The 19,269-nt window shown below is 41.8% G+C and overlaps 1 protein-coding gene across 1 annotated transcript in view; it reads left to right on the top strand.

Moving 5' to 3' along the window:
• Positions 1 to 15,697: 15,697 nt before the first annotated feature.
• Positions 15,698 to 19,269, top strand: part of LOC107544926 (guanine nucleotide-binding protein G(q) subunit alpha) — a 245,076-nt gene continuing 241,504 nt past the window's right edge. The window contains exon 1 of the mRNA XM_087822712.1: positions 15,698 to 15,893. Coding sequence (XP_087678838.1) covers positions 15,758 to 15,893 — 136 coding nt within the window. The 5' untranslated portion in view covers positions 15,698 to 15,757. The remainder of the gene's footprint in view (positions 15,894 to 19,269) is intronic.

Raw genomic sequence — 19,269 nt, 5'->3', positions numbered from 1 at the left:
TATGTTGAACGAATGCCATTGGCATCTTAGTTTTCTTTGTCCCTAATGTTTATTATCATCAGAAATGACAGAACTCTTAAGGTTTATGCATGTGAGTATTTTGCCCTGGTTTCTTCTGAAACATTTATTAGGACCTTGAAAAATTAGATTCCCAAGCTGTATATGGATTATTTATTCAAGGTAGTGAAATTATTTAATCAAAATGTTAAAATGATGGAACTTGGGACTCTTACTGAGTCAGTAGTCCTATCTGAATGACATAATATGAAAATTATCTGCTTGGAAATCTGCAGAGGCTGCTGTCAGGCACCATAAATCACCAGGCAATGTTAATTTTGGGGTAGTATGAGCTTCCCATGTTAAGTCATATTCAACTCTTAAGTCAGATTAAGCGGACCTGGCATTGGCATTGGAGCCATAAATTTCTGATGTTAGTGAAAACAAAATTGGTGACTTGAAATCAAATCGTGCCAAGATTTTGCTACACTTGTCTCAAGATATTAATGAAACACTTCAAAACACTGACATGAAGTGTCCAGATTCTCAGATGTCCATTATCTGAGTTTTGTTAGCTGTATTTTTTTTTTTCTTCTTCAGGGAATGTCTGGCACATTGCAGTCCTCAAAGGTGTTATCTTTGCTGTACTGACATATTCAATGACTTGTACATTCAGCAATAGCATTTGAGCAAGTTTTATCAGCAAACAATATATTCAGTTAATATATAAGGTTTTAAAAATCACATAAGATGGATTTAAACTTGATGAATGTAAAGATTGAACCTAAAGTCATTGTAGCTTTAGTAATTGCTTATTTTATTAGTTTAGATGATAGCTTGCATGTGCTGTGCATATTCTGATTTTAAGTAAATAAAAAGTTGAACTGCACCCCCATAAAAGTAAATAACCAAGGGGTAACTATGGAAACGGAAATAGGTATTTTAGAAGAATTGTAACTGGAAACAGTGACCTTCATTTTGGTTAATAAGTATATTTTTTCAAGTTAAATAATATTTTAATCTAATTTTTGTTTATGAGAATATTGGTACAGCACATTATTAGCTAAAGCCCATAGTTTACAGTAGGATTCATTCTTTGCATTTTACATTCTGTGGGTTCTAACAAATGTATAGTGACATTACTCACCATTGCAGTATAACACAGAAGAATTTCACTGCCCTAGAAATCCCCTGTGCTCCAATATTCATGCCTCCCTCTCCTGAAAACCTGGAAACTACTCATCTTTTTACTACTGATAGTTTTGTCTTTTCTAGAATGTTGTGGAGTTGGCACCATACAGTATGTAGCCTTTCCAGATTGGCTTCTTTCACTTAACAATATGCATTTAAATTTCCTCTGTGTCTTTTTGATACCTCATGGTTTGAGACCTCATTTCTTTCCGTTGTTTGGATGTACCACAGTTTATTTCTCCAAGTCTTGGTTGATTCCAAGTTTTGGCAATTATAAAGAAAGCTTCTATAAACATCCATGTGCAGGTTTTTGCATGGTCATAAATTTCCAACTCATTTGGGCAAATAGCAAGGAATGCAATTGCTGGGTTGTATACGAGTGTGCTAAGTGTTGAAAGGCACTGCCAAACTGTCTTCCCAAGTGACTACCATTTTTCATTCCCACCGGCAATGAATGGCAGCAACAAATAAGAGTTCTTATTGTTTCACATTGTTGTCAGTGTTTTAGATTTTAGCCATTCTAACAGATAGGTGGTTGTTTCTCACTGTTGTTTTAAATTTGCATTCTCTCATGACATATGATGTTGAGCATCTTTTCATATATTTATTTTCCATTTATTTGTCTTCATTGATGTAAAGATCTGTTCAGATCTCTTGTTCATTTGTAAATTGGGTTATCTGTTTTCTTTTTAAGAGCTCTATATCTATTTTGGATATCAGTCTTTCATGAGATATGTGTTTTGTAAATATTTTCTCCCAATATGTGGCTTGTCTTTTCACTCTCTTAACAGTGTCTTTCTGGGAGAAGTTTATAGGTTTAATGAAGTCCAACTTTTTCTTTCATGGATCATACTTTTGGTAGGTGTATCTAAAAAGTCACTGCAAAATGTAAGGACACCTAGATTTTCTAATAAATGTAACTTCTTATTTTGGTAAAACATACATAACATAAAATTTTCCCTTTAACCATTTGTAATTGCACAGTTAGTTCAATGGCATTAAATACATTCACATTGCTGTATATTTAAACAAGTGTATTTTAAATATGTTTTAATTTCAAAAGTAAAATAGGTTATTTTTGAAAATTTAAAAATACAGGACAGAAACTATAAAGTAAAAATCACCCACAATCCCTTTTCCAAGATACAGCTATTGATATTTTGGTCACAGCCTTCCAAACACACACACACACACACACACACACACACACACACACACTCCCATTATGTATATATAAACTTAAAAAAAAATATCTTTGATAACCCAATTTTTTATTAAAATGTATTATATTTCATATTATACTTTCTACTATATTAGGCATCTTTTTTATATAGATGATTATTTACGGTTTCTTCATATTTAATCATGTGAATATAGAGTAATCTATTTAGCCAATTCCCGAATATTTCACTCTTGTGTTGATTTCTAGAAATGTCATTACTAGGTCAAAGGATGTACATGTTTTTCAGGCATTTATTTATTTATTTATTTTTAAATTTTTCTAGTGTCACTAAATTGCTGTTTAGAAAAATGATGCCCATTTATAAGAGCATGCCTGTTTCTTCACACTATCACCAATGTTTGACAATTAATTTAAAAAGAAAAATGAATCTCCACCAAAGAAAATGCATCAATACAGTCAGTTTGCAAGATGGGAAAATAGGAGGAGGGGTTATATTCAGCAACCGAAAGATCAAAATTAAAATAATCACCTTCTAAAAGCACCAAGAATGGAAGAAATTTAAAGGCTCAGCTGAGAATATGAGAAATCGGGACCACTTCCTTAAAATAATAGCATATTTTAAAAGGAAAGCCTTATTGCATTAGGCTATTAAAGGTGTTTAAGTTTGACTTTCTTGACTAGAATTAATTCATTTTTTAAAATCTCTAGTGTTTTAGGCTGTATCTTTTTCTTTGTACCATTGAGCTATTTAGGTACCGAGGTGTGTGAAATGTTAGTTGCTGCATTTTTAGTTGAGGGTCCTAACTACAGCTACATTCTCAACGATTTGGGCATTAGGATAAGTCTTTACTATCTTCAGTTTTGCAGAAGTCACTGTGGGATGGCTGTATCATCATTTTCAGCCCTTTCAAGAGTCTTCTTAAATGATGAAAGGAGTTATTTTTCTAGTATGAACCATATTGGTCACATGAAAATGGTGTAAATTGTAAATTATGACTCCCTACTTTTGGTCAAATTAAAAGACTGCCTCTGAGGGCATTATTAATTTTTTTCTTCTTCAAAGGCTTCCAAAGATTTTCAAGAAATCAGTCACAAAAATTTTCCTGGAAATACATTATTTTAGCATTTAAACATTTCTACAAATGTCAAAAATTTTATTTATAGTGTGTATATCCTCTTTTGCAAGGGGATGATTTATAATTGTCCTTGTAGTTGACCTTTTTTAAATTATTGCAAAGGGAATAAAACATTGTAAGGGATCTAAGTAAGTTCTAGGGATCTTCATTGTCACACACTGTAGAGTAGAGCCGTGCAAGCGCTCAGGACTTGGCGCGCAGCTATTTCAGTGATCGCGGGCAGGCAGAGCCTGAGCCCCTCGCTCATTCAGGTCAGCACTTCCCCACCCATCCAAGAACCGAGCATGGTGTTGACTATGAAGCCTGTTTTGATAACTCTAACCTTTTGCAAATCAATTAGGAAGCATGACTTGTAGATGGCATACTGTTAATTAGCAAAAAATGCGTTAAGTGTTGGCGAATGTTTATAACTCGCACTTTCTGTGTGCACTGACATTTGCATGGTGCTATAGTAAAAATAGGATTTCCAAGGAATTTACTTGATTATTTCCCTCTCCCTACTTTAGGTTGTAGGAGCGACTTCTAACTTAGAAATCTCTTCCTTTAGAAAAGCTTATTATGAAAAGAAAAACCATGAGCTTCTTTCGTATTCACTTGAATGTGAAATTAGCATATTTGTGAAGCTTCCTAAGATCCTCCCAAATGTGAACCGTGTTTGAAATGAACACCAAGCGAGGGCTGACTTTCTCCTGTCATCTTGCTGGTGTAATTGCTGAAGGTCAGGAGCTGTATCATGCTGGGTTACAGAGAAATTTTCTTTTTCTTCATTATACTTTTTGTATTTCCTAAGTTTTCTATAATAAGCATGTGAAAAGAAACATGGTTTCTACTTTGGACATGGGCTCAACTATTATACTGAGACCAGGAGATAACTGTTCCATTTCTGGTCTTTGCAATCATATAGCCTCAGATTTCAAAACAAGATATCTTCCTTCCTTCCTTCCTTCCTTCCTTCCTTCCTTCCTTCCTTCCTTCCTTCCTTCCTTCCTTCCTTCCTTCCTTCCTTCCTTCCTTCCTTCCTTCCTTCCTTCCCTTCTTTCTTCCCTCTTTTTGACTTGCTCCATTTTTCACAAAAAAAGTTTAACAAAATTACTAACCACTAACAGAATCCAAACAAAATATAGAGGGTGCCAGAAAATTTTTTTTCTGGGGATGTATATTATACGATCCTGAAACCAAAACTAATAATTTAAAAATTTTAAGGTTTTTTTTCCTTAAAAGAAACCCTCACCTGTGAGTAAAGCTTTAAAACAATATATTGGTGCTTTGTTTTGTTTTTCTTTTTAAGCCCAGAAATGTCTTTGAGGAATATACAAAAAGTTCAGAATGGTTAGCTTAGAAGAAATCTAGTTTTTGGAAATTGGTTTAAACAAAATCCCGAACTGGAAACCACTGAGCTGATCTGTTGGAAAAGGGAGAACAGAGCTGTCAGGTGCAGGACGCTGTTGTCCACTTCTTCCAAACAGCACGCAGGACCACTGGGGGTCAACACAGGGATAGCCCATCTCCAGCTCGCAGGACCAGTCCAGGACTCGCTGCTGAGCCTAACTTTTTGGGGATCAGCATCAGGTCACCCTGTGATGAAACTCCCTTTGAGGCAATGCACTGGATTTGCTCCCTCCCCTGAGTTCTGTTCTGCTAACCTCCCTTCAATCTAACTCCCCAGGGCACTCGGCCTGTCCCAGGAACTAGAGCCAGGTTCCAACCTTCTTGCCTTGCAGCCAACTCTCCTGAGCCTGACTCTCCTTCCACTCACAGACTCCTTTGTCTTTCTGCGGCCTGCCTTCCTGCAAACTGGGAGTTACACGAATACATGAAGGAATAAAAATGATAACAAGAATGAATGAAGTTATTTAAACGTGAGCTCGTGTAGCTGTGATCCTTGGACACTGTGTAACACTCACCTGCCTTGATCAGGACTTACAGTAGGATCTATCTTGTCAAGCTTCAGTGGACAAACTAGTGTGACCCTCCCCTTTTACTGCCCAACTATCCCCCTGTTACCCTAATACCATGCCTGTCAACTCCAATTCTAAGACATATCAGGAGTGGTCCCCATGGTAGCTCAAAGATTTTGAGGTTAAGTCATTCAAGTGACATAACAGCAGCCTTTGCAAGACATGCCTATTTTACCAAATCAATAAATGTGGCCTAACAATAAATGCAATTAAAATAAATTGAATATGATGTATCAAGGAGACACAAATTATTTTCCTGACATTTTACCAATATTTTGCCTTCCATGTAGTCAGGGCACCAAACCCCATGGGTCAACCCGTCATTGAAGTTTTTATTCTTCATGGAAGGAAAAGAAAGTGATTCTGGAATTCTCAGATAACCTTTCTTTTTCTGTTCCTGCCTTGAAGACATTTAGGATCTGTAGGCCTGTAATTGCAGTTAGTAGAACTGGCAGCCTTGTGCCTACCCTGTGGAAAGATATAACTGGAATAAATACCTTTGGCACAATGACATGGCCCAGAGGGCATTTCAGAGCCAACAGCAGGCATCTAAGCAATCTGCCATCTCATTGACATTCCACCACATGCCTCAAAATTCTGCAGGCAGGCCCGACCAAAAAATCCCACTAGGCATATACTTCAGGTAAGTTCTAACTATAACTTACGTGCATTTGAGTGATTTCAGACCTTCAGATATTAATCACTTGGCAGGACATAGAGTCCAAGAGAAATGGTGTGTGATGACTTTAAAAAGATTGAAGCAGTGAATCGTCTAAAAGAATTCCCATGGAATTGCTTTACCCTTACTTAATCTGGCTCTTATTTTTTAAAACCAATGGAAATGTACTATATCTGGAGATTTTCTCCTATAAGTACAGTAGCAAAAGTGCAGCATGTAGCCTGTGTCTTGACAAGGTAGATATTTAATAAGACTTCCTATCTTCCTGGGGAACAATTTTTTCTTTCCTGAGTAATTGGTAACGTCCCTTCCCTGGTCCCTGCAAAATGTCACGGTTGAGGTCTAATCCTCATGCAGCTGAACACGCTGCTCCTTACGGTGGCTCCCTGTGAATGAAAGGGAGCCAGTAGAGTTTTTATTTGCTTTGGGCAAGCTACTCACCTAGATGCAGAGTTGAAAGGGTGTTTCACATCATCAGAATGAAGTTTTGGAAATACATATAGAACAAACTCAAGATGTAGCCAAACAATGGGCCTTGTGGATTTGTGTTAAAAAAAAGCCAAAATATTTTGGATGTACTACCAAGTAGACTTTTCCCTGAATTATGAGTTTTCTGTATATTTAAACTCCCTAAAATAAAATGACTTCAAACTTCTAAAAAATTAGCTTTACCTATATGCATTATTACTTAATTAAAATAGTGTTTATAATAATTTTTAGATAGAGGCATAGATTTCTAAAAAAGTCTCTGAAATTATTAAAGCCTCAGAATAGCTTATAACTATGACGAAAGATTACCGTTAAGAAAGAAAAAAAATCACAACATGTATTTTGACCCCAAATCAACCCCATAATTTAAAAATCAGTACTTGCAGTTTAACAAAAAGGAAGAATTAGACTTTTCATACATTGCTGGTAGGATATAAATTGCTATCAACTTTCTAGAGAACAATTTCACACTATATATCAAAAGCCTTAAAAAGTGCATATACTTTGAACCAAAAATTCTACTCTGTTGAATTTATTCTAGGACTATGGAGATACACACAAAGATTTGTATGCGAGGATTGTTTATTGCAGCATCATTCATAATGATAAAGAATTGGAAACAACATAAATGTCTAACAATTCAGTATTATTTGAACAATTGCAACAGTTTTTGTAACTAAGAGATATACATACATACATACACATATATATATATATATATATATATATGTCTGCATGTGCATAGCTATTTCTGGAAGTCTGCAAAAGACTGGTAACATGGTTGCCTATGGGGAGATGAGAAGTAGGTTGGCAGCGAGAGGGAGACTTCTTGTGTAAAATTTTGCTGGATTTGAGCATTTTTCCATATGTCTGTATAATTTTTAAAAATACCAGTATGTATTCTATTACTTTAATTTATAAATAATTTCACATCTATCCATCTAAATAGAAAGGATTCAAAACCTAACAAAAAATGTCAACAAGGATTATCTTTGGGTGGTAGGATTATGGATAACATTCATTTTGTTTTACATGTTTTCCTGTATTTTCTGAGCTCCCTCCCATCCAGGACATTCACCACTGAGAAAAACTTTAAGAAAATAATGAGGAGAGAAGGGAAATTAAAAATATCTAAAGGTCTGATGGGACAGTGGGTTGGGGGTGGGGGGACAGGACCAGCTTGGTTCTGGTGAACCCCGAGGTTATTCCAGGACTGGCCTCCCAGTTGGAGTAGGTAATTATGGCCGCATTATCCACCTACTGGCTGAGGCCTGCACATATGTAATTAGTTTTATTACTATAACTCAGCTCTCAATCTTGCCTGCTTATTAGAATACTTGGGGGAATAAAAAAACACACAACCCAAACCTAAAAATATAACAAGCCCCACCCCAGGCCAATTAAATCCAAATATTTGTAGTGAGAATCCAGCATCTAGTATTATTTAAAGTCTCCCCAGGTGATTCTAATGTGCAGCCAAGGGTCAGAACCATACAGTGGAAAATGTAAATACTCCTGCAAGGATGCTGTGATTTATTATCAATAGGTTATGGGCTTTTTGAGAACAGGGGAAAGGTTAAAGGGACCGTTGATCCTTTCCAAAAAGATGGCAAATTCTGAGACCAGGAAAGCTGGAAACCAAATATAACTTCCCCAAGGACTGGTTCAGTTTAAAAACATGGGCATCAGAAGTAAAAAACAACTGAGACTGAGAAAACCCAAGTTCTACTACTGCTCTTGCTACTTCCTGGCAGCAGAACATGGACCAAGTTTTTGCCCCTCTAGGTATGAATGACCCTGCTGGAAAATGCACCGATTGGATTAGCTCAGAGGCTTTGAAAATGGCCTGAAGGAAGGGGAAAGAGGGGGAACCGTGGGGATTCCAGGTCACTTCTCCCTAATTAGCACTCCCGAACCTTTGCCCCTTTATAGATTGGCTTTTGAGTACATTATTTTTTTAAACAATTATCTTTATTATTGAAAGCATTACAGGTGTCCCTTTTTCCTCCCTCCCCCATATTGTACTTTATTGTTAAATGTTTTCTGGATTTAAAAGAAATTCCTTGGACCACGTGGCTTCTTAAGTCTCTTTATTCTATGGTCTTTGCTTCCTATTGTAAGTCAAACAGTGAGCTGAAAATATGTAGTATTTTCTGCATTTTTCTCATCATTTTGGGGGGTTTGGTTTTCCTGATGGCATGTGTTTTTGGAGAGGCTGTGAAAGCTTTTGCTTCAATTCAGGCAATCAATGGCTTCCTAACCCAATTCTTTTGTTCCATTTCACAGGCAGAAATCATGTATATTTTTAAGTAGTAAAGAATAGATAATCCTTCACAGCACATTCTTTCTCTAGAGTGACAAATTTTCCGCTTGTATATCAATTCATGTACAACTTCTCTACCAGCGCCAGGAGAGGGTGAGGCAAGTGAGGCATCTGCCTTGGGGGCAAAATTAAGAGAGCACCAAATATCTCAGTAATAGAGACAAATAACATTTTAAGGCAAATTAAAAAAAAATAATGCAATAACCAATGAAGAACAAATTATTACAATTTTCAATAAAGGGAGAGTCACTAATAGTTCTGTGTGGAGCCATATTGGAGTTTAAGGCAAAAAAACAATAGTGCCTCACTCACCTCACCCTATTCCAGTTCCCATTCTATGTGGTCTAAAATACTCACCCCCAAATCTGGTTCTTAAGAATTTATATGAGGATAAAAAGAAGGAAGTACATTGAAAAATTTAAAAGGGCTTTTGGACATTTTTGTGGCTCAAACAGATTGTCGCAGGCCTAAGAAATAAGAAAGGAAAGGAAAAAAATAAAATGAGAGATACCATTATATCTAATTTTGTGGTCAGGAAGAGATGTTTTATATTCTATGAGAAGCTATTAGCTCTCTTACATCTTGATAAAGTTCAGAATGGCAGATTGAAAAATTTACAAAGATAGTAATTAATTGAAAGGTTAACATGAAGGCCATTTCAATCGAGAGGGCAACACAACAGATATTTTAATTACTTAGTATTTTTCATCAACATGTGCTGTGTTTCACTAATGTATCACACATTGAGCAATTAACTTTGACTATATATTGTGTCATGATCTCCAATATATAACGTGCACAGTACTTGAAACGAAGTTGTGTCAGGAATATCAACTTTCCTATAAAGTTGATTTAGGTGGAATTAATACATCTTCCATCTAGGGTTTGAGCAAAAATATTGTATTCCCCAGCTATCTTGAAAATTAGTGATAGCTAATTTTCCTTGGTGAACTCATTTGAGCCAAAAATTTGAAAGCCCGGCCGGGCGTGGCTCAGCAGTTGAGCGCTGACCTGGGATCCAGGAGATCACGGTTCGACTCCTGGTCAGGGCACCTGCCTGGGTGGCGGACTTGATCCCCAGTAGGGGCCGTGCAGGAGGCAGCCGATCAATGACCCTCATCATTGATATTACTCTCTCTCTCCCTCTCCCCCTCTCCCTTCCTCTCTCTGAGGTCAATAAAGATAATAATAATAAAAAATTTGAAGCATGGGGCCAAGGATTGTTTTAGAGAGGGAGCCAACTTTGGTGGATACCATCTAGCTAAGGAAAAAAAGAACAGAGGCAGGCTGCCTTGTGGCCAACATGTGGCCTCTTTGATTGAAGCCTCTCTTTTTCATTCATTCAACAATGTTTATTAAGCATCTGTTGCAACCCAGGCACTATTCTAAGTGCTGGATTTAGGAGTGAGCAAAACAGACCAAAAATCCTGCCCTTATTGAGGTCCACATGCGAAATCATCAAAGGGAGTTGAGTATAATGGGACAAACAATTTTTAGATGTAGAAACATGGAAACAAAAAATGGAAAGGAAATCAATTGCCTCAACTACCTGATTAATTCCAAAACCCAATCTCCATCCTGCTAACTGCCTTAGAGTGCCCGCCTGGAACGCTCACAGGTACAGCATGTTGCTAAAGGAGGGGTGTAAGCTGGTCCAGGCTTTGCAGCAATGGGGAATGAATCAGGTGTGGGGAAAGGTTGCCATGTGGCAATACAGGCCTGGGATTACCAGATCTTGACCGGGAAACTGAAACCCTGATCCCTCTGTGAATTTCTTGATGTTTAAGTTCTAACAGCTAATTCAAAAATTTTAATAGCACCATTGAGTCATCATTAACACTTCTTAAGGCCAAAGACCACCCGTTTGCACCCTTGGGCTCAGTTGGAAGTCCAGCAAAGGCGGAGAGTCTTGGGGGACAGGTGGCTCCAACTTGTAGAAACTTCAGGGCAGGAAGGAAACTCCCATATTAGCTAAGTTTTCTTCATGCTTTTGATGCCAGAAGGATTTGCATCATGATTTTGGGTGACCTGATATCTCACGATCTGGTTTAGTACATACGCATTCATTCATTCATCAAATGTTAGTAAGGAGTTTCCATGGCTGAAACATTCTTCTACTCAGTTTTAAAAATTGTTCCCGTGTGACCTGCCCTTTAGGGCCATCCAGTCTGGTGGCACTTGGATGGCCTTCATGTTGTGAATACAATGCTTCCTGTGGAAATGCTGACCTATGATAAGCACTAAATAGGTACATTTGATTAGTCAGAGGCTCGCTTGGACGCATTTCTGAGGATAGTCATGGAAAGATGTCACTGAGGTTATGTCAGTTATGTCTAGAATATCAGTTTGGTGGCTTTGCAGTGTGGGGATTGTCCATTTCAGAAGAAAATGTTCTGTTTCACACCTGGTTTTTCATCTTCCACCTGTTGACCCTAAGCCCCCTTTCTTTCAGCTAACCATGATCCTTCTGCGGTTATGAAAACTGTCCTCTAGGTGGTGCCATTCGCAGCTCTCTGAGGCTCCCCGGGCCTGCTTGCCTGCCGCCCCACCAGCAAGGCCACTTTATTCCTTGGCCAGACAGCAGTGCCCGCAAGCTCTGCACAGAGCAGTCCTTTCCCAGCTCTTGTAAGACCTGTGATGTTTCGGGCTGATTTCCGAGTGGTCTTTCAGGTGACTGCCGTGCGCCTCTCCATACTCCTTAGGGTTGCTGTGAATGGTGGCCTGGGTAACCGCTCCTCTGAACTCCTAGCTCCGGTCTCTATACCGCACATGAGCAGCCAAGTGCTCCTCCTTTATCGTCGTCGTCTGTTCTTTCATGCATGTGGACGGTCTGCCCATATAGATTATCAAGCCTTTAAGGGCTTTGTATGCCTCAGGCATCTGGCACAGTGCACCACCCGGGACAGGCAGTCTGTGAGAGTGTTTGATGATGATGGAGGTTCTGGGATCTGTTTATTTGTCCCTTACTATCTGGTCTGCTCTTTTAGGTGTCCTGAAAACAGTTATGAAAAACAAGGTCTGTACTCTCAAGCAGCTCCTGAGAGAGAGAGAGAGAGAGAGAGAGAGAGAGGGAAATAGACAATTACAGGGATGTGGTGTGGTGTATGCTGTGAAAGAGCCATGCGAAGTGACTCTGGGAACAGGAGTGCAGGCTTTTCCTTCCCCACGAGCTCCTTTTACGAGTGCGACCTTTCACTTGGACTCTAGGATCACTCCTAGAGACTGAACTATGTTTTTGACTTTTTGTTTGTTTGTTTTTGTTTTTTTACAGATCTCAAAAGACAGGGTGATCTGATCATGGGGGTAAGTATCTGTCTCAGGATAGCAGAGAAGAGGTGACAGTCTTCCCACATTCCTCTGGCCTTCGATGTTCAAGCTTCTAGTGTTTTATGGTTTGCTTCTCAGCTTATCTAGCAATTGCCCTTGAATTCTCAAAATGGTTTATCATCTCACTGTCTGTTTAGGGGTGATTTGGAATTACTGATTTACTTTTTAGTGGTATAGATACATATTTATTGACTACCTATTCATTCTTTAAGTTGCATTCAAATGTCCTCTTTCCTCTGAAGCTTACTCCAGTTCTCTGGAACAAAATGAATTATTCCTTTCTTTTTATACCTGTAGATTGTTACTTCTACCCTGAGCTTAATACAAATTGATTTCATTTTGTCTTTTGTTGTAGCTGTTCGCCTTAAGACTATAGGCCTACTGAGGGCAAGGATCATGTTGTATTCCTCTTAGTATCTCTCGCTTCCTGCACTTTCACCTTATTTACACATGAGGCAATAAATGTTTGTTGATTTAATGAACTAGGACTTTGTAACATCCATGTTTAGTTGCATATTTTAAAGAGTATTTGCCTCTAGAACATGGTCAACAACTTCAGTAGTTTCTACATGGATTTTGTTTGCTTGACTTGTATATTTGCTTGGCAAATGCTTTCCAGATATATATGCAAAGATTTCTGGATAGATCTCAGCCCAGACTGGGAATTTTCTTTTCCTGTTTCCTTCTTGACACCATATATGGCTTTATCACTGTAGGGTGTTTTTTTCCTTACTTCCTGATTTCTTCCCGATATTTGAAAGACCATCCTCCTATTGGTCTTATCCATTCAAATACCTACTAAATGCCCAGGAGTGTCCATGATGCTGGGGACTTAGGGGCAAAAAACCAGACTTTCTCTCTACAGTATATTGAAACAGTTTAATTCCTTTCGTCACAAAATAGGTCAATTCAGTCAAAATGGATTACCTGGTAGCTTGATGGCACAGTCTGAGAGACATTTTCAAAAATCTCAGAGGATCCTTGGCTAGGAAACTCAAACACTTGAAGCTTCCTGACTGTCATTTGATTTCCTGTCATTTTGTATCTCTCTGAAACCCATTTATATACATTTATTAGAGGATGCAAACTTGTAATTAAGTTTTTCCCCTGAAGCCATTGAAAATTTCTGCATATTGAATTCCAATCTTTAATTTCATTAGTTACTTAATTTTAAATGTTAATTTCAAAGCAAATCTAGAGGCTTTCTGTAGGTGTTCACACAAAGAGAGTGAAATTTGTCCTTTTGGCTCTCTTGCCCAAGGTGAAATTTAATCATTTTCTAGGCTAAATATCCTTTAAAAAAGGGAGCCTAAAATATAGATTCTATATTTCCATGACTTGTTTGATCTAAGTCCTGGCAGAGAGAGAGAGAGAGAGAGAGAGAGAGACAGACAATGGCACATGAAAGGTAGTCACACACCTGTCATCCCACAACCCTATGTGGGTTCTTGACCTGTAAGCTGTAGAACAGTCATGACCTTAGTTTACACTCTGGATCAGCAGGTTGCACCAGAGACATCTCAGAAAAACAATGTGAAAAAAAGATTCCCTTCATATAATACAATTTACTTTCAAGATCTCAGGCTCCATTAAGGCAGGAAGCAATAGGAGTTTTACCTCTTGAAGCTATTAGACCAAATCAAACCTAAATGAGCAAGGAAATTTTGGGGGGCTATTTTTCAGACCTATATCACAGCAAAATATGCAAATAACATTCTTAAGTAAAGTGCCCCAATGGACGGTGGAAAAACAAAATACTAGAATAAAATTTTGCTGGGGGAATCTTGGTTTTCATTGATCTGTTTTAACCTATTTCTTTTCTTCCACAAGTCATCCATAATTCAATCTCCACCCAGAAGGATACATTTGCTTACTTGGATGTTGAACATGCTGTGCCTTTTCAAAAAACCAGAGGAGAGCGTGTAGAAAAAACAACAACCCCCAAAACAACCTCAATGGCATAAAAAGTTGGAAGCTTTCAGGAAGCTCTTGGAAACTTGGGCACTTTCACATTTTTTGCTCAGGGTTTAGATTTCTATGTCCAGGATCTCTGTGGAACATTTCGCCTATTAATCCCCCCGCCGCCCCATCCCCAACCTGCTTCCATTCTCTTTCCCGGTCGCGCTCCCCGATAGAATGTATCTTATTTCCTACGACTGAACTGGGGTCAGAGGTGACGCGAGATACTTTCTGACCGAATGGCGATTTAGAAACAGGGACGGGAAAGAATCCGGACGCGGCGGCGGAGGGGCTCCGCGAGCACGGCCGCGCCGCCCGGGGGCCTGGGGCGCGGGCGCCGGGCGCCAGCCGAGCCGGGGCCCGCGGCGGCGGGTCGCGGGGCTCCCCGGAGGGCCGAGGCCGCGCTCCGGGGCCGGTGGGCGGAAAGGCAGGCAGAGGCCGCCATATTCCTGCTTTACCCCTCCCGGGCGGCCGGCCGGCAGCGGCAGGTTGGCGGCGGCCCCGGCTGCGCCTCGGCGACCCGGCCCCGCCCCCCTCCAGGGGCGACCGTAACCGTTGCGCCCGCGGGCCCCGCAGAGGGCGCGGGAGCGGAAGGCGCCCGCAGAGCCCGAGGGGCCGGCCCAGCCCCGGAGCAGCGCGGGCGAGGCGGGAGCCGCACTGGGAGGCGCGCGCGGCGGCGACGAGCCCGGGAGAGCCTTCCAGGAGGGGCCGGGCGGCGCCGCCTCCCCGCTCCCGCCTCCCTCCTCCCGCGCCCATTCCCTTCCTCCTCCTCCTCTCCTCCTCCTCCTCTGCCACCTCCTCCGCCTGCTCTCCGCCTCCCTCCCGGATCTGTGCTCCAGTTCAGAGAAAGAAGAAAATGTGTGTGTGTGGCGAGGGGGAGGGCGAGCACTGAGCAGCCGCTCCGCGCCTGCAATCGGGGCCGGGGTGGGCGCCTGGCGGAGGCGGAGGCGGAGGCGGAGGCGGAGCGCGCGGCGGCCGGGCGGGCGGTGGGCGCGGGCAGGGCCGAGGGCGCCCGGGAGCCGTGTCAGGCGGCGGGGAGGAGCGGGCGCGCCGGGCGCGGGGAGCCGTCGGCGGCCGCTCTCTGCGGAGACGCCCCGGTGGATGTGCTCCCGCCCCCCAGCGCAGGGCTTAGGAGAGCCTCGGCGGCGGCGGCGCGGGGGGCGAGGCGGGCCGCCCGTTGCCGGAGAAGGAAGCCCGGGCGTCTGAGCGAGGCCGGGCGCGGCGGCCTTTCCTCGCGCGCCCTCCGAACCAGCGCCCGCGGCCGCCTCCCGCGCCGGCCTCGCTCCTGCCGGCGGCCCCGGCCGTCCGCTCCGGCCGCACCCCCGGCCCACCTGGTGGCCCCGGCCCTGGCCGCGGCCCCCGCGGCGGTTCCCGTAGCTCGTCCCGGACGCGCGCCCGGGCGGCGGGGGCTCAGCGGCCACCGCTGCCTCGGGGGAGCGAGGGCGGGAGGGTGTGTGTGTGCGCGCGTGTGAGCAGGGGGTGCCGGCGGGGCTGTAGCGGAGACACTTTGGAAGAATGACTCTGGAGTCCATCATGGCGTGCTGCCTGAGCGAGGAGGCCAAGGAAGCCCGGCGGATCAACGACGAGATCGAGCGGCAGCTCCGCAGGGACAAGCGGGACGCCCGCCGGGAGCTCAAGCTGCTGCTGCTGGGTGAGTACCGCCCGGGGCCGGCTGCCGCGGGCCCTCCCGCCGGGACTGACGCCCCGCGCCCGCCGCCCCCGACTCCCGGGGCAGCTGCCCCCAGTGCCCCCCGCCCCCTGGAGCCCGCGCCTGGTCATTACCCTCCCCCGGCGCGTCCCCGGCCGCTACCCGCACCCGTTCGGGCGCGCGCGCGCGTGTACACACACACGCGCACACACACACACGCGCGCACACACACGCAGTGGGGCCGGGCGGGCCTCGGCGTGTGCCTTCGGGTATCCCTGAGGGTCGTGCATTAGGGGTGCGTCTTTATCTACTGTGCATCAGCTAAATGGCAAATCACTTGGTGGGAGATAGACGCGGGGATGTGAAGGTGGGCAGAAGGGTTGAACTTCCAGTGGCGTGGCCCCGGCGCCCCGTGGGGTGGTGGAGTGGGGGGCTGTGTGTGTGTGTGTGTGTGTGTGTGTGTGTGTGTGTGTGTGTGTGTGGCCGCAGGGTGCGAGGGGAGCGAGGGCAGGTTGGCAGATGGTGCGGCCGGGCGGCCTGTGTGCATCTATTATCCGTGCGTTCTGGGGTCCGGAGGGAATGGTGGAACGGTGGACAGACTGGATTCTCCAGGGAGCGACGATGAGGGAGCCCAGTGGTTGGCCCTCCAAAGAAAGGAGGCTTATGTATTGGGGGGTGGGGAGGCGAGCCGAAATTTGTCACGCAGGTGCTGTTCTCTAGCCACCTGACCACCGAAAGGAGGGCCCCCAGAAGAGTTTCTTGACCAGTGGATGGTGACAGGCGTGCTTCTCGTCCGCACCATTCTTTCCTGATTAGGAAGAGGAATTGGGGAGCGCTGTGCTGTGTGGTTGTTGACAGTGACGGGTATCTTTTGTTTAATGAGGCAACCCAGATGTAGGCCTGAATTCACAATAGTTACTACTGAAAACCAGTGCAGCCTCTCGATTACTCTCATGGAAACAAATAGAAACCTTTTGTTTAAAATGGACAGCATTTTAGTATCTTTGGAATCTGGGCTAGAAGAAAAACGGGAAGCGTACAGCAAAAATTTCCCTTTAATCTCTGGAAAAAAAACAAAAACCCCACCAACTCAACATTCTTCCTTAACACTAAGTTAGCAGGAAAATGTTGGTTCTCAATTCGGAATTCTATTGATGATTATCTTTGAGAGAATGTTCAGAATCAACGACCAGAGATCACATTCAAGCCAGTGTGACATAACTCTGAACTATTGTGGTAGGAAGAGCAAACAGCTTTGCAGTTACAGGCCTGAAAAATGCCCTCACTTGTGTCCAGGATATTTGCTTGTATAATAAATATGCTTCTCATACATTTGTGGAAGAAAATATTGTATTGTCAATTTGGATTTGAGAAATACATTTTCTTATCGTGAGCATTCCATCTCCTGGTTGCCTTTTTGACTGAACTGCTTGTTCGCTGGATCATTTACAAGCAGGAACAAAATATAATGATCACACATAGTTACAAATGGTTAATTCACATGCCATGCTTTATGTCTTCATTGTGAAACCAGATTAGATAAATGTGTGCATGTTTATAAAGAACAGAAGGCAAAGTGCTGCATAAAATAGTAGGCTTTAGGAAATGAAGCCAGGGGTGGGGAAATGCAATGGGAAAATGAAGATCTTTTTGGTTTTAATTTTTTTTTTTTTCATTTTGGGCTACTTCTGGTGGCTGAAAACATGTAGTTGAATGCTTTCTGAATTCTCATGGTTGAGAAGAAAATAGGGCAAGAAAAATGTACAGGGCAAGAAAAATGTACAGGGAGTTTATGTGCAGCATTGAGGGGAAAAGCATGTATTTTAGAGAGACTTAAGAATGGTTTTCTTTTTCTTCTTCCCTGTTTACAGTCTTCACTTCTTTCTGTTTAGCTGTGAATCCAGCGCTTGAGATCTCAAGCCAGCCCTGTTGCCTGAAATGTGACAGCTCTGGATTCCTTGCAGCTCTGAGTTAGAGCCCAGGGGGTCTGTCTGTCTGAGGGCCTAGGTTTCAGTGTCTAGGAGGACTTTTGGGGAAATACACATATATGAATGCTTAATTACATACTGTGTACTTAAATAACATACTGTGCTTTAAAGAATGAACTTGGAGATAGGAAAAAAAATTAAAGTAAACCAATTTTACTGCAAAGTGGTGGTAGTGTGGAGAATTTTTTTTCTCTTATTAGATACTTGAGTAGGGTTTAATATAGCCTCACCCCAGCCTCCAAATACAGCCTGTTAGAAGTGGTAGAAAAATATGACTTTCATTTAGCACCTACATTCATTTAAAAATTATACAACTTTCTGTTAGAAATATGATGCCTAGACATCACGTAAGATTTGCTACAGTTTCTTGTTCTAGGTATGTTGCTTTCATAACATAACTTCCGCAACACCTACACTATTTATATAGTGAATGCTGTATACTAAATGTAGGTTTGTGTGTGTGTGGGCGTGTGATTGATTTCACGATATTTTCAGTCCAGGAGAGAAATGATGGTTGATCTGAACAAGGGATGGTATTGGAGAGGGTTCCCTTTGAGGAAGTCCGGACCTGCTGCTTTCATGAGCCTTGGGATTCCTTCATTCATTTAAATGATACCTATCCAAAGGAGGTTACAGGATGTTTAAAGAGTCACCATTATTTTTAACTAGTTTATTTAAATTGAAAAATCACCCTTACATTTAAATAAAATTCCTGAGACCATTTTAATGGAAACTTATTTGGCAGGAGACCCTTGCATTTGTTCACATAACTATTTAATTTTATATATTAATAATATGGAGAAATTAGAAAGGGAAATAAAATGGTTACCTGCCTAGATGAAAGGATGACAGTAAAATTTGGGCTATTTTGATTCATATCCAGCAATTGTACCAAATGTGTTCCAAATTCAGCAGTACTTACATATTTCGATTTTTTATTCTTTTGAAAAAATGAACCCAGAAACCTACCACCATAAAATAGATTTAATTCTGAATTCTTTTCTTGTTTCCTTAAACTTTTTCATTCTTGAAATTAATTTTTATTAGTGTTTATTTTCTTTGAAACCTTTGAAAACTTTGTATTCTACACCTGCATGCAAGATAATAACTTGTTGAAATTTTTACATACTTTTTGGGTGTATTAAGTACAGTAAAGTACAGTATATTTTCTTTAATTGATTAATATTCATGAATATTAATAACTAAATATTCCTATCTGTGGTTCATAGGTCACACTATATAACACCAATGTCTTTAAATCTATATAAAATAAGTGGCTTTGAATGCCTGTTTCTAGTCACAGATATTCATGCTGAAATTTTTTTCAATTCCTTGAAGATACATTTTTTTTCCTATTTACCTGTTTTGATTTTACATGCTTTTGAAACCTT

This window comes from Miniopterus natalensis, chromosome 12 (assembly GCF_054644295.1).
Source record: "Miniopterus natalensis isolate mMinNat1 chromosome 12, mMinNat1.hap1, whole genome shotgun sequence".
NCBI lineage: Eukaryota > Metazoa > Chordata > Mammalia > Chiroptera > Miniopteridae > Miniopterus > Miniopterus natalensis.
The sequence above is the reverse complement of the archived record's forward strand: the minus strand, read 5'-3'. Positions and strand labels throughout refer to the sequence as shown.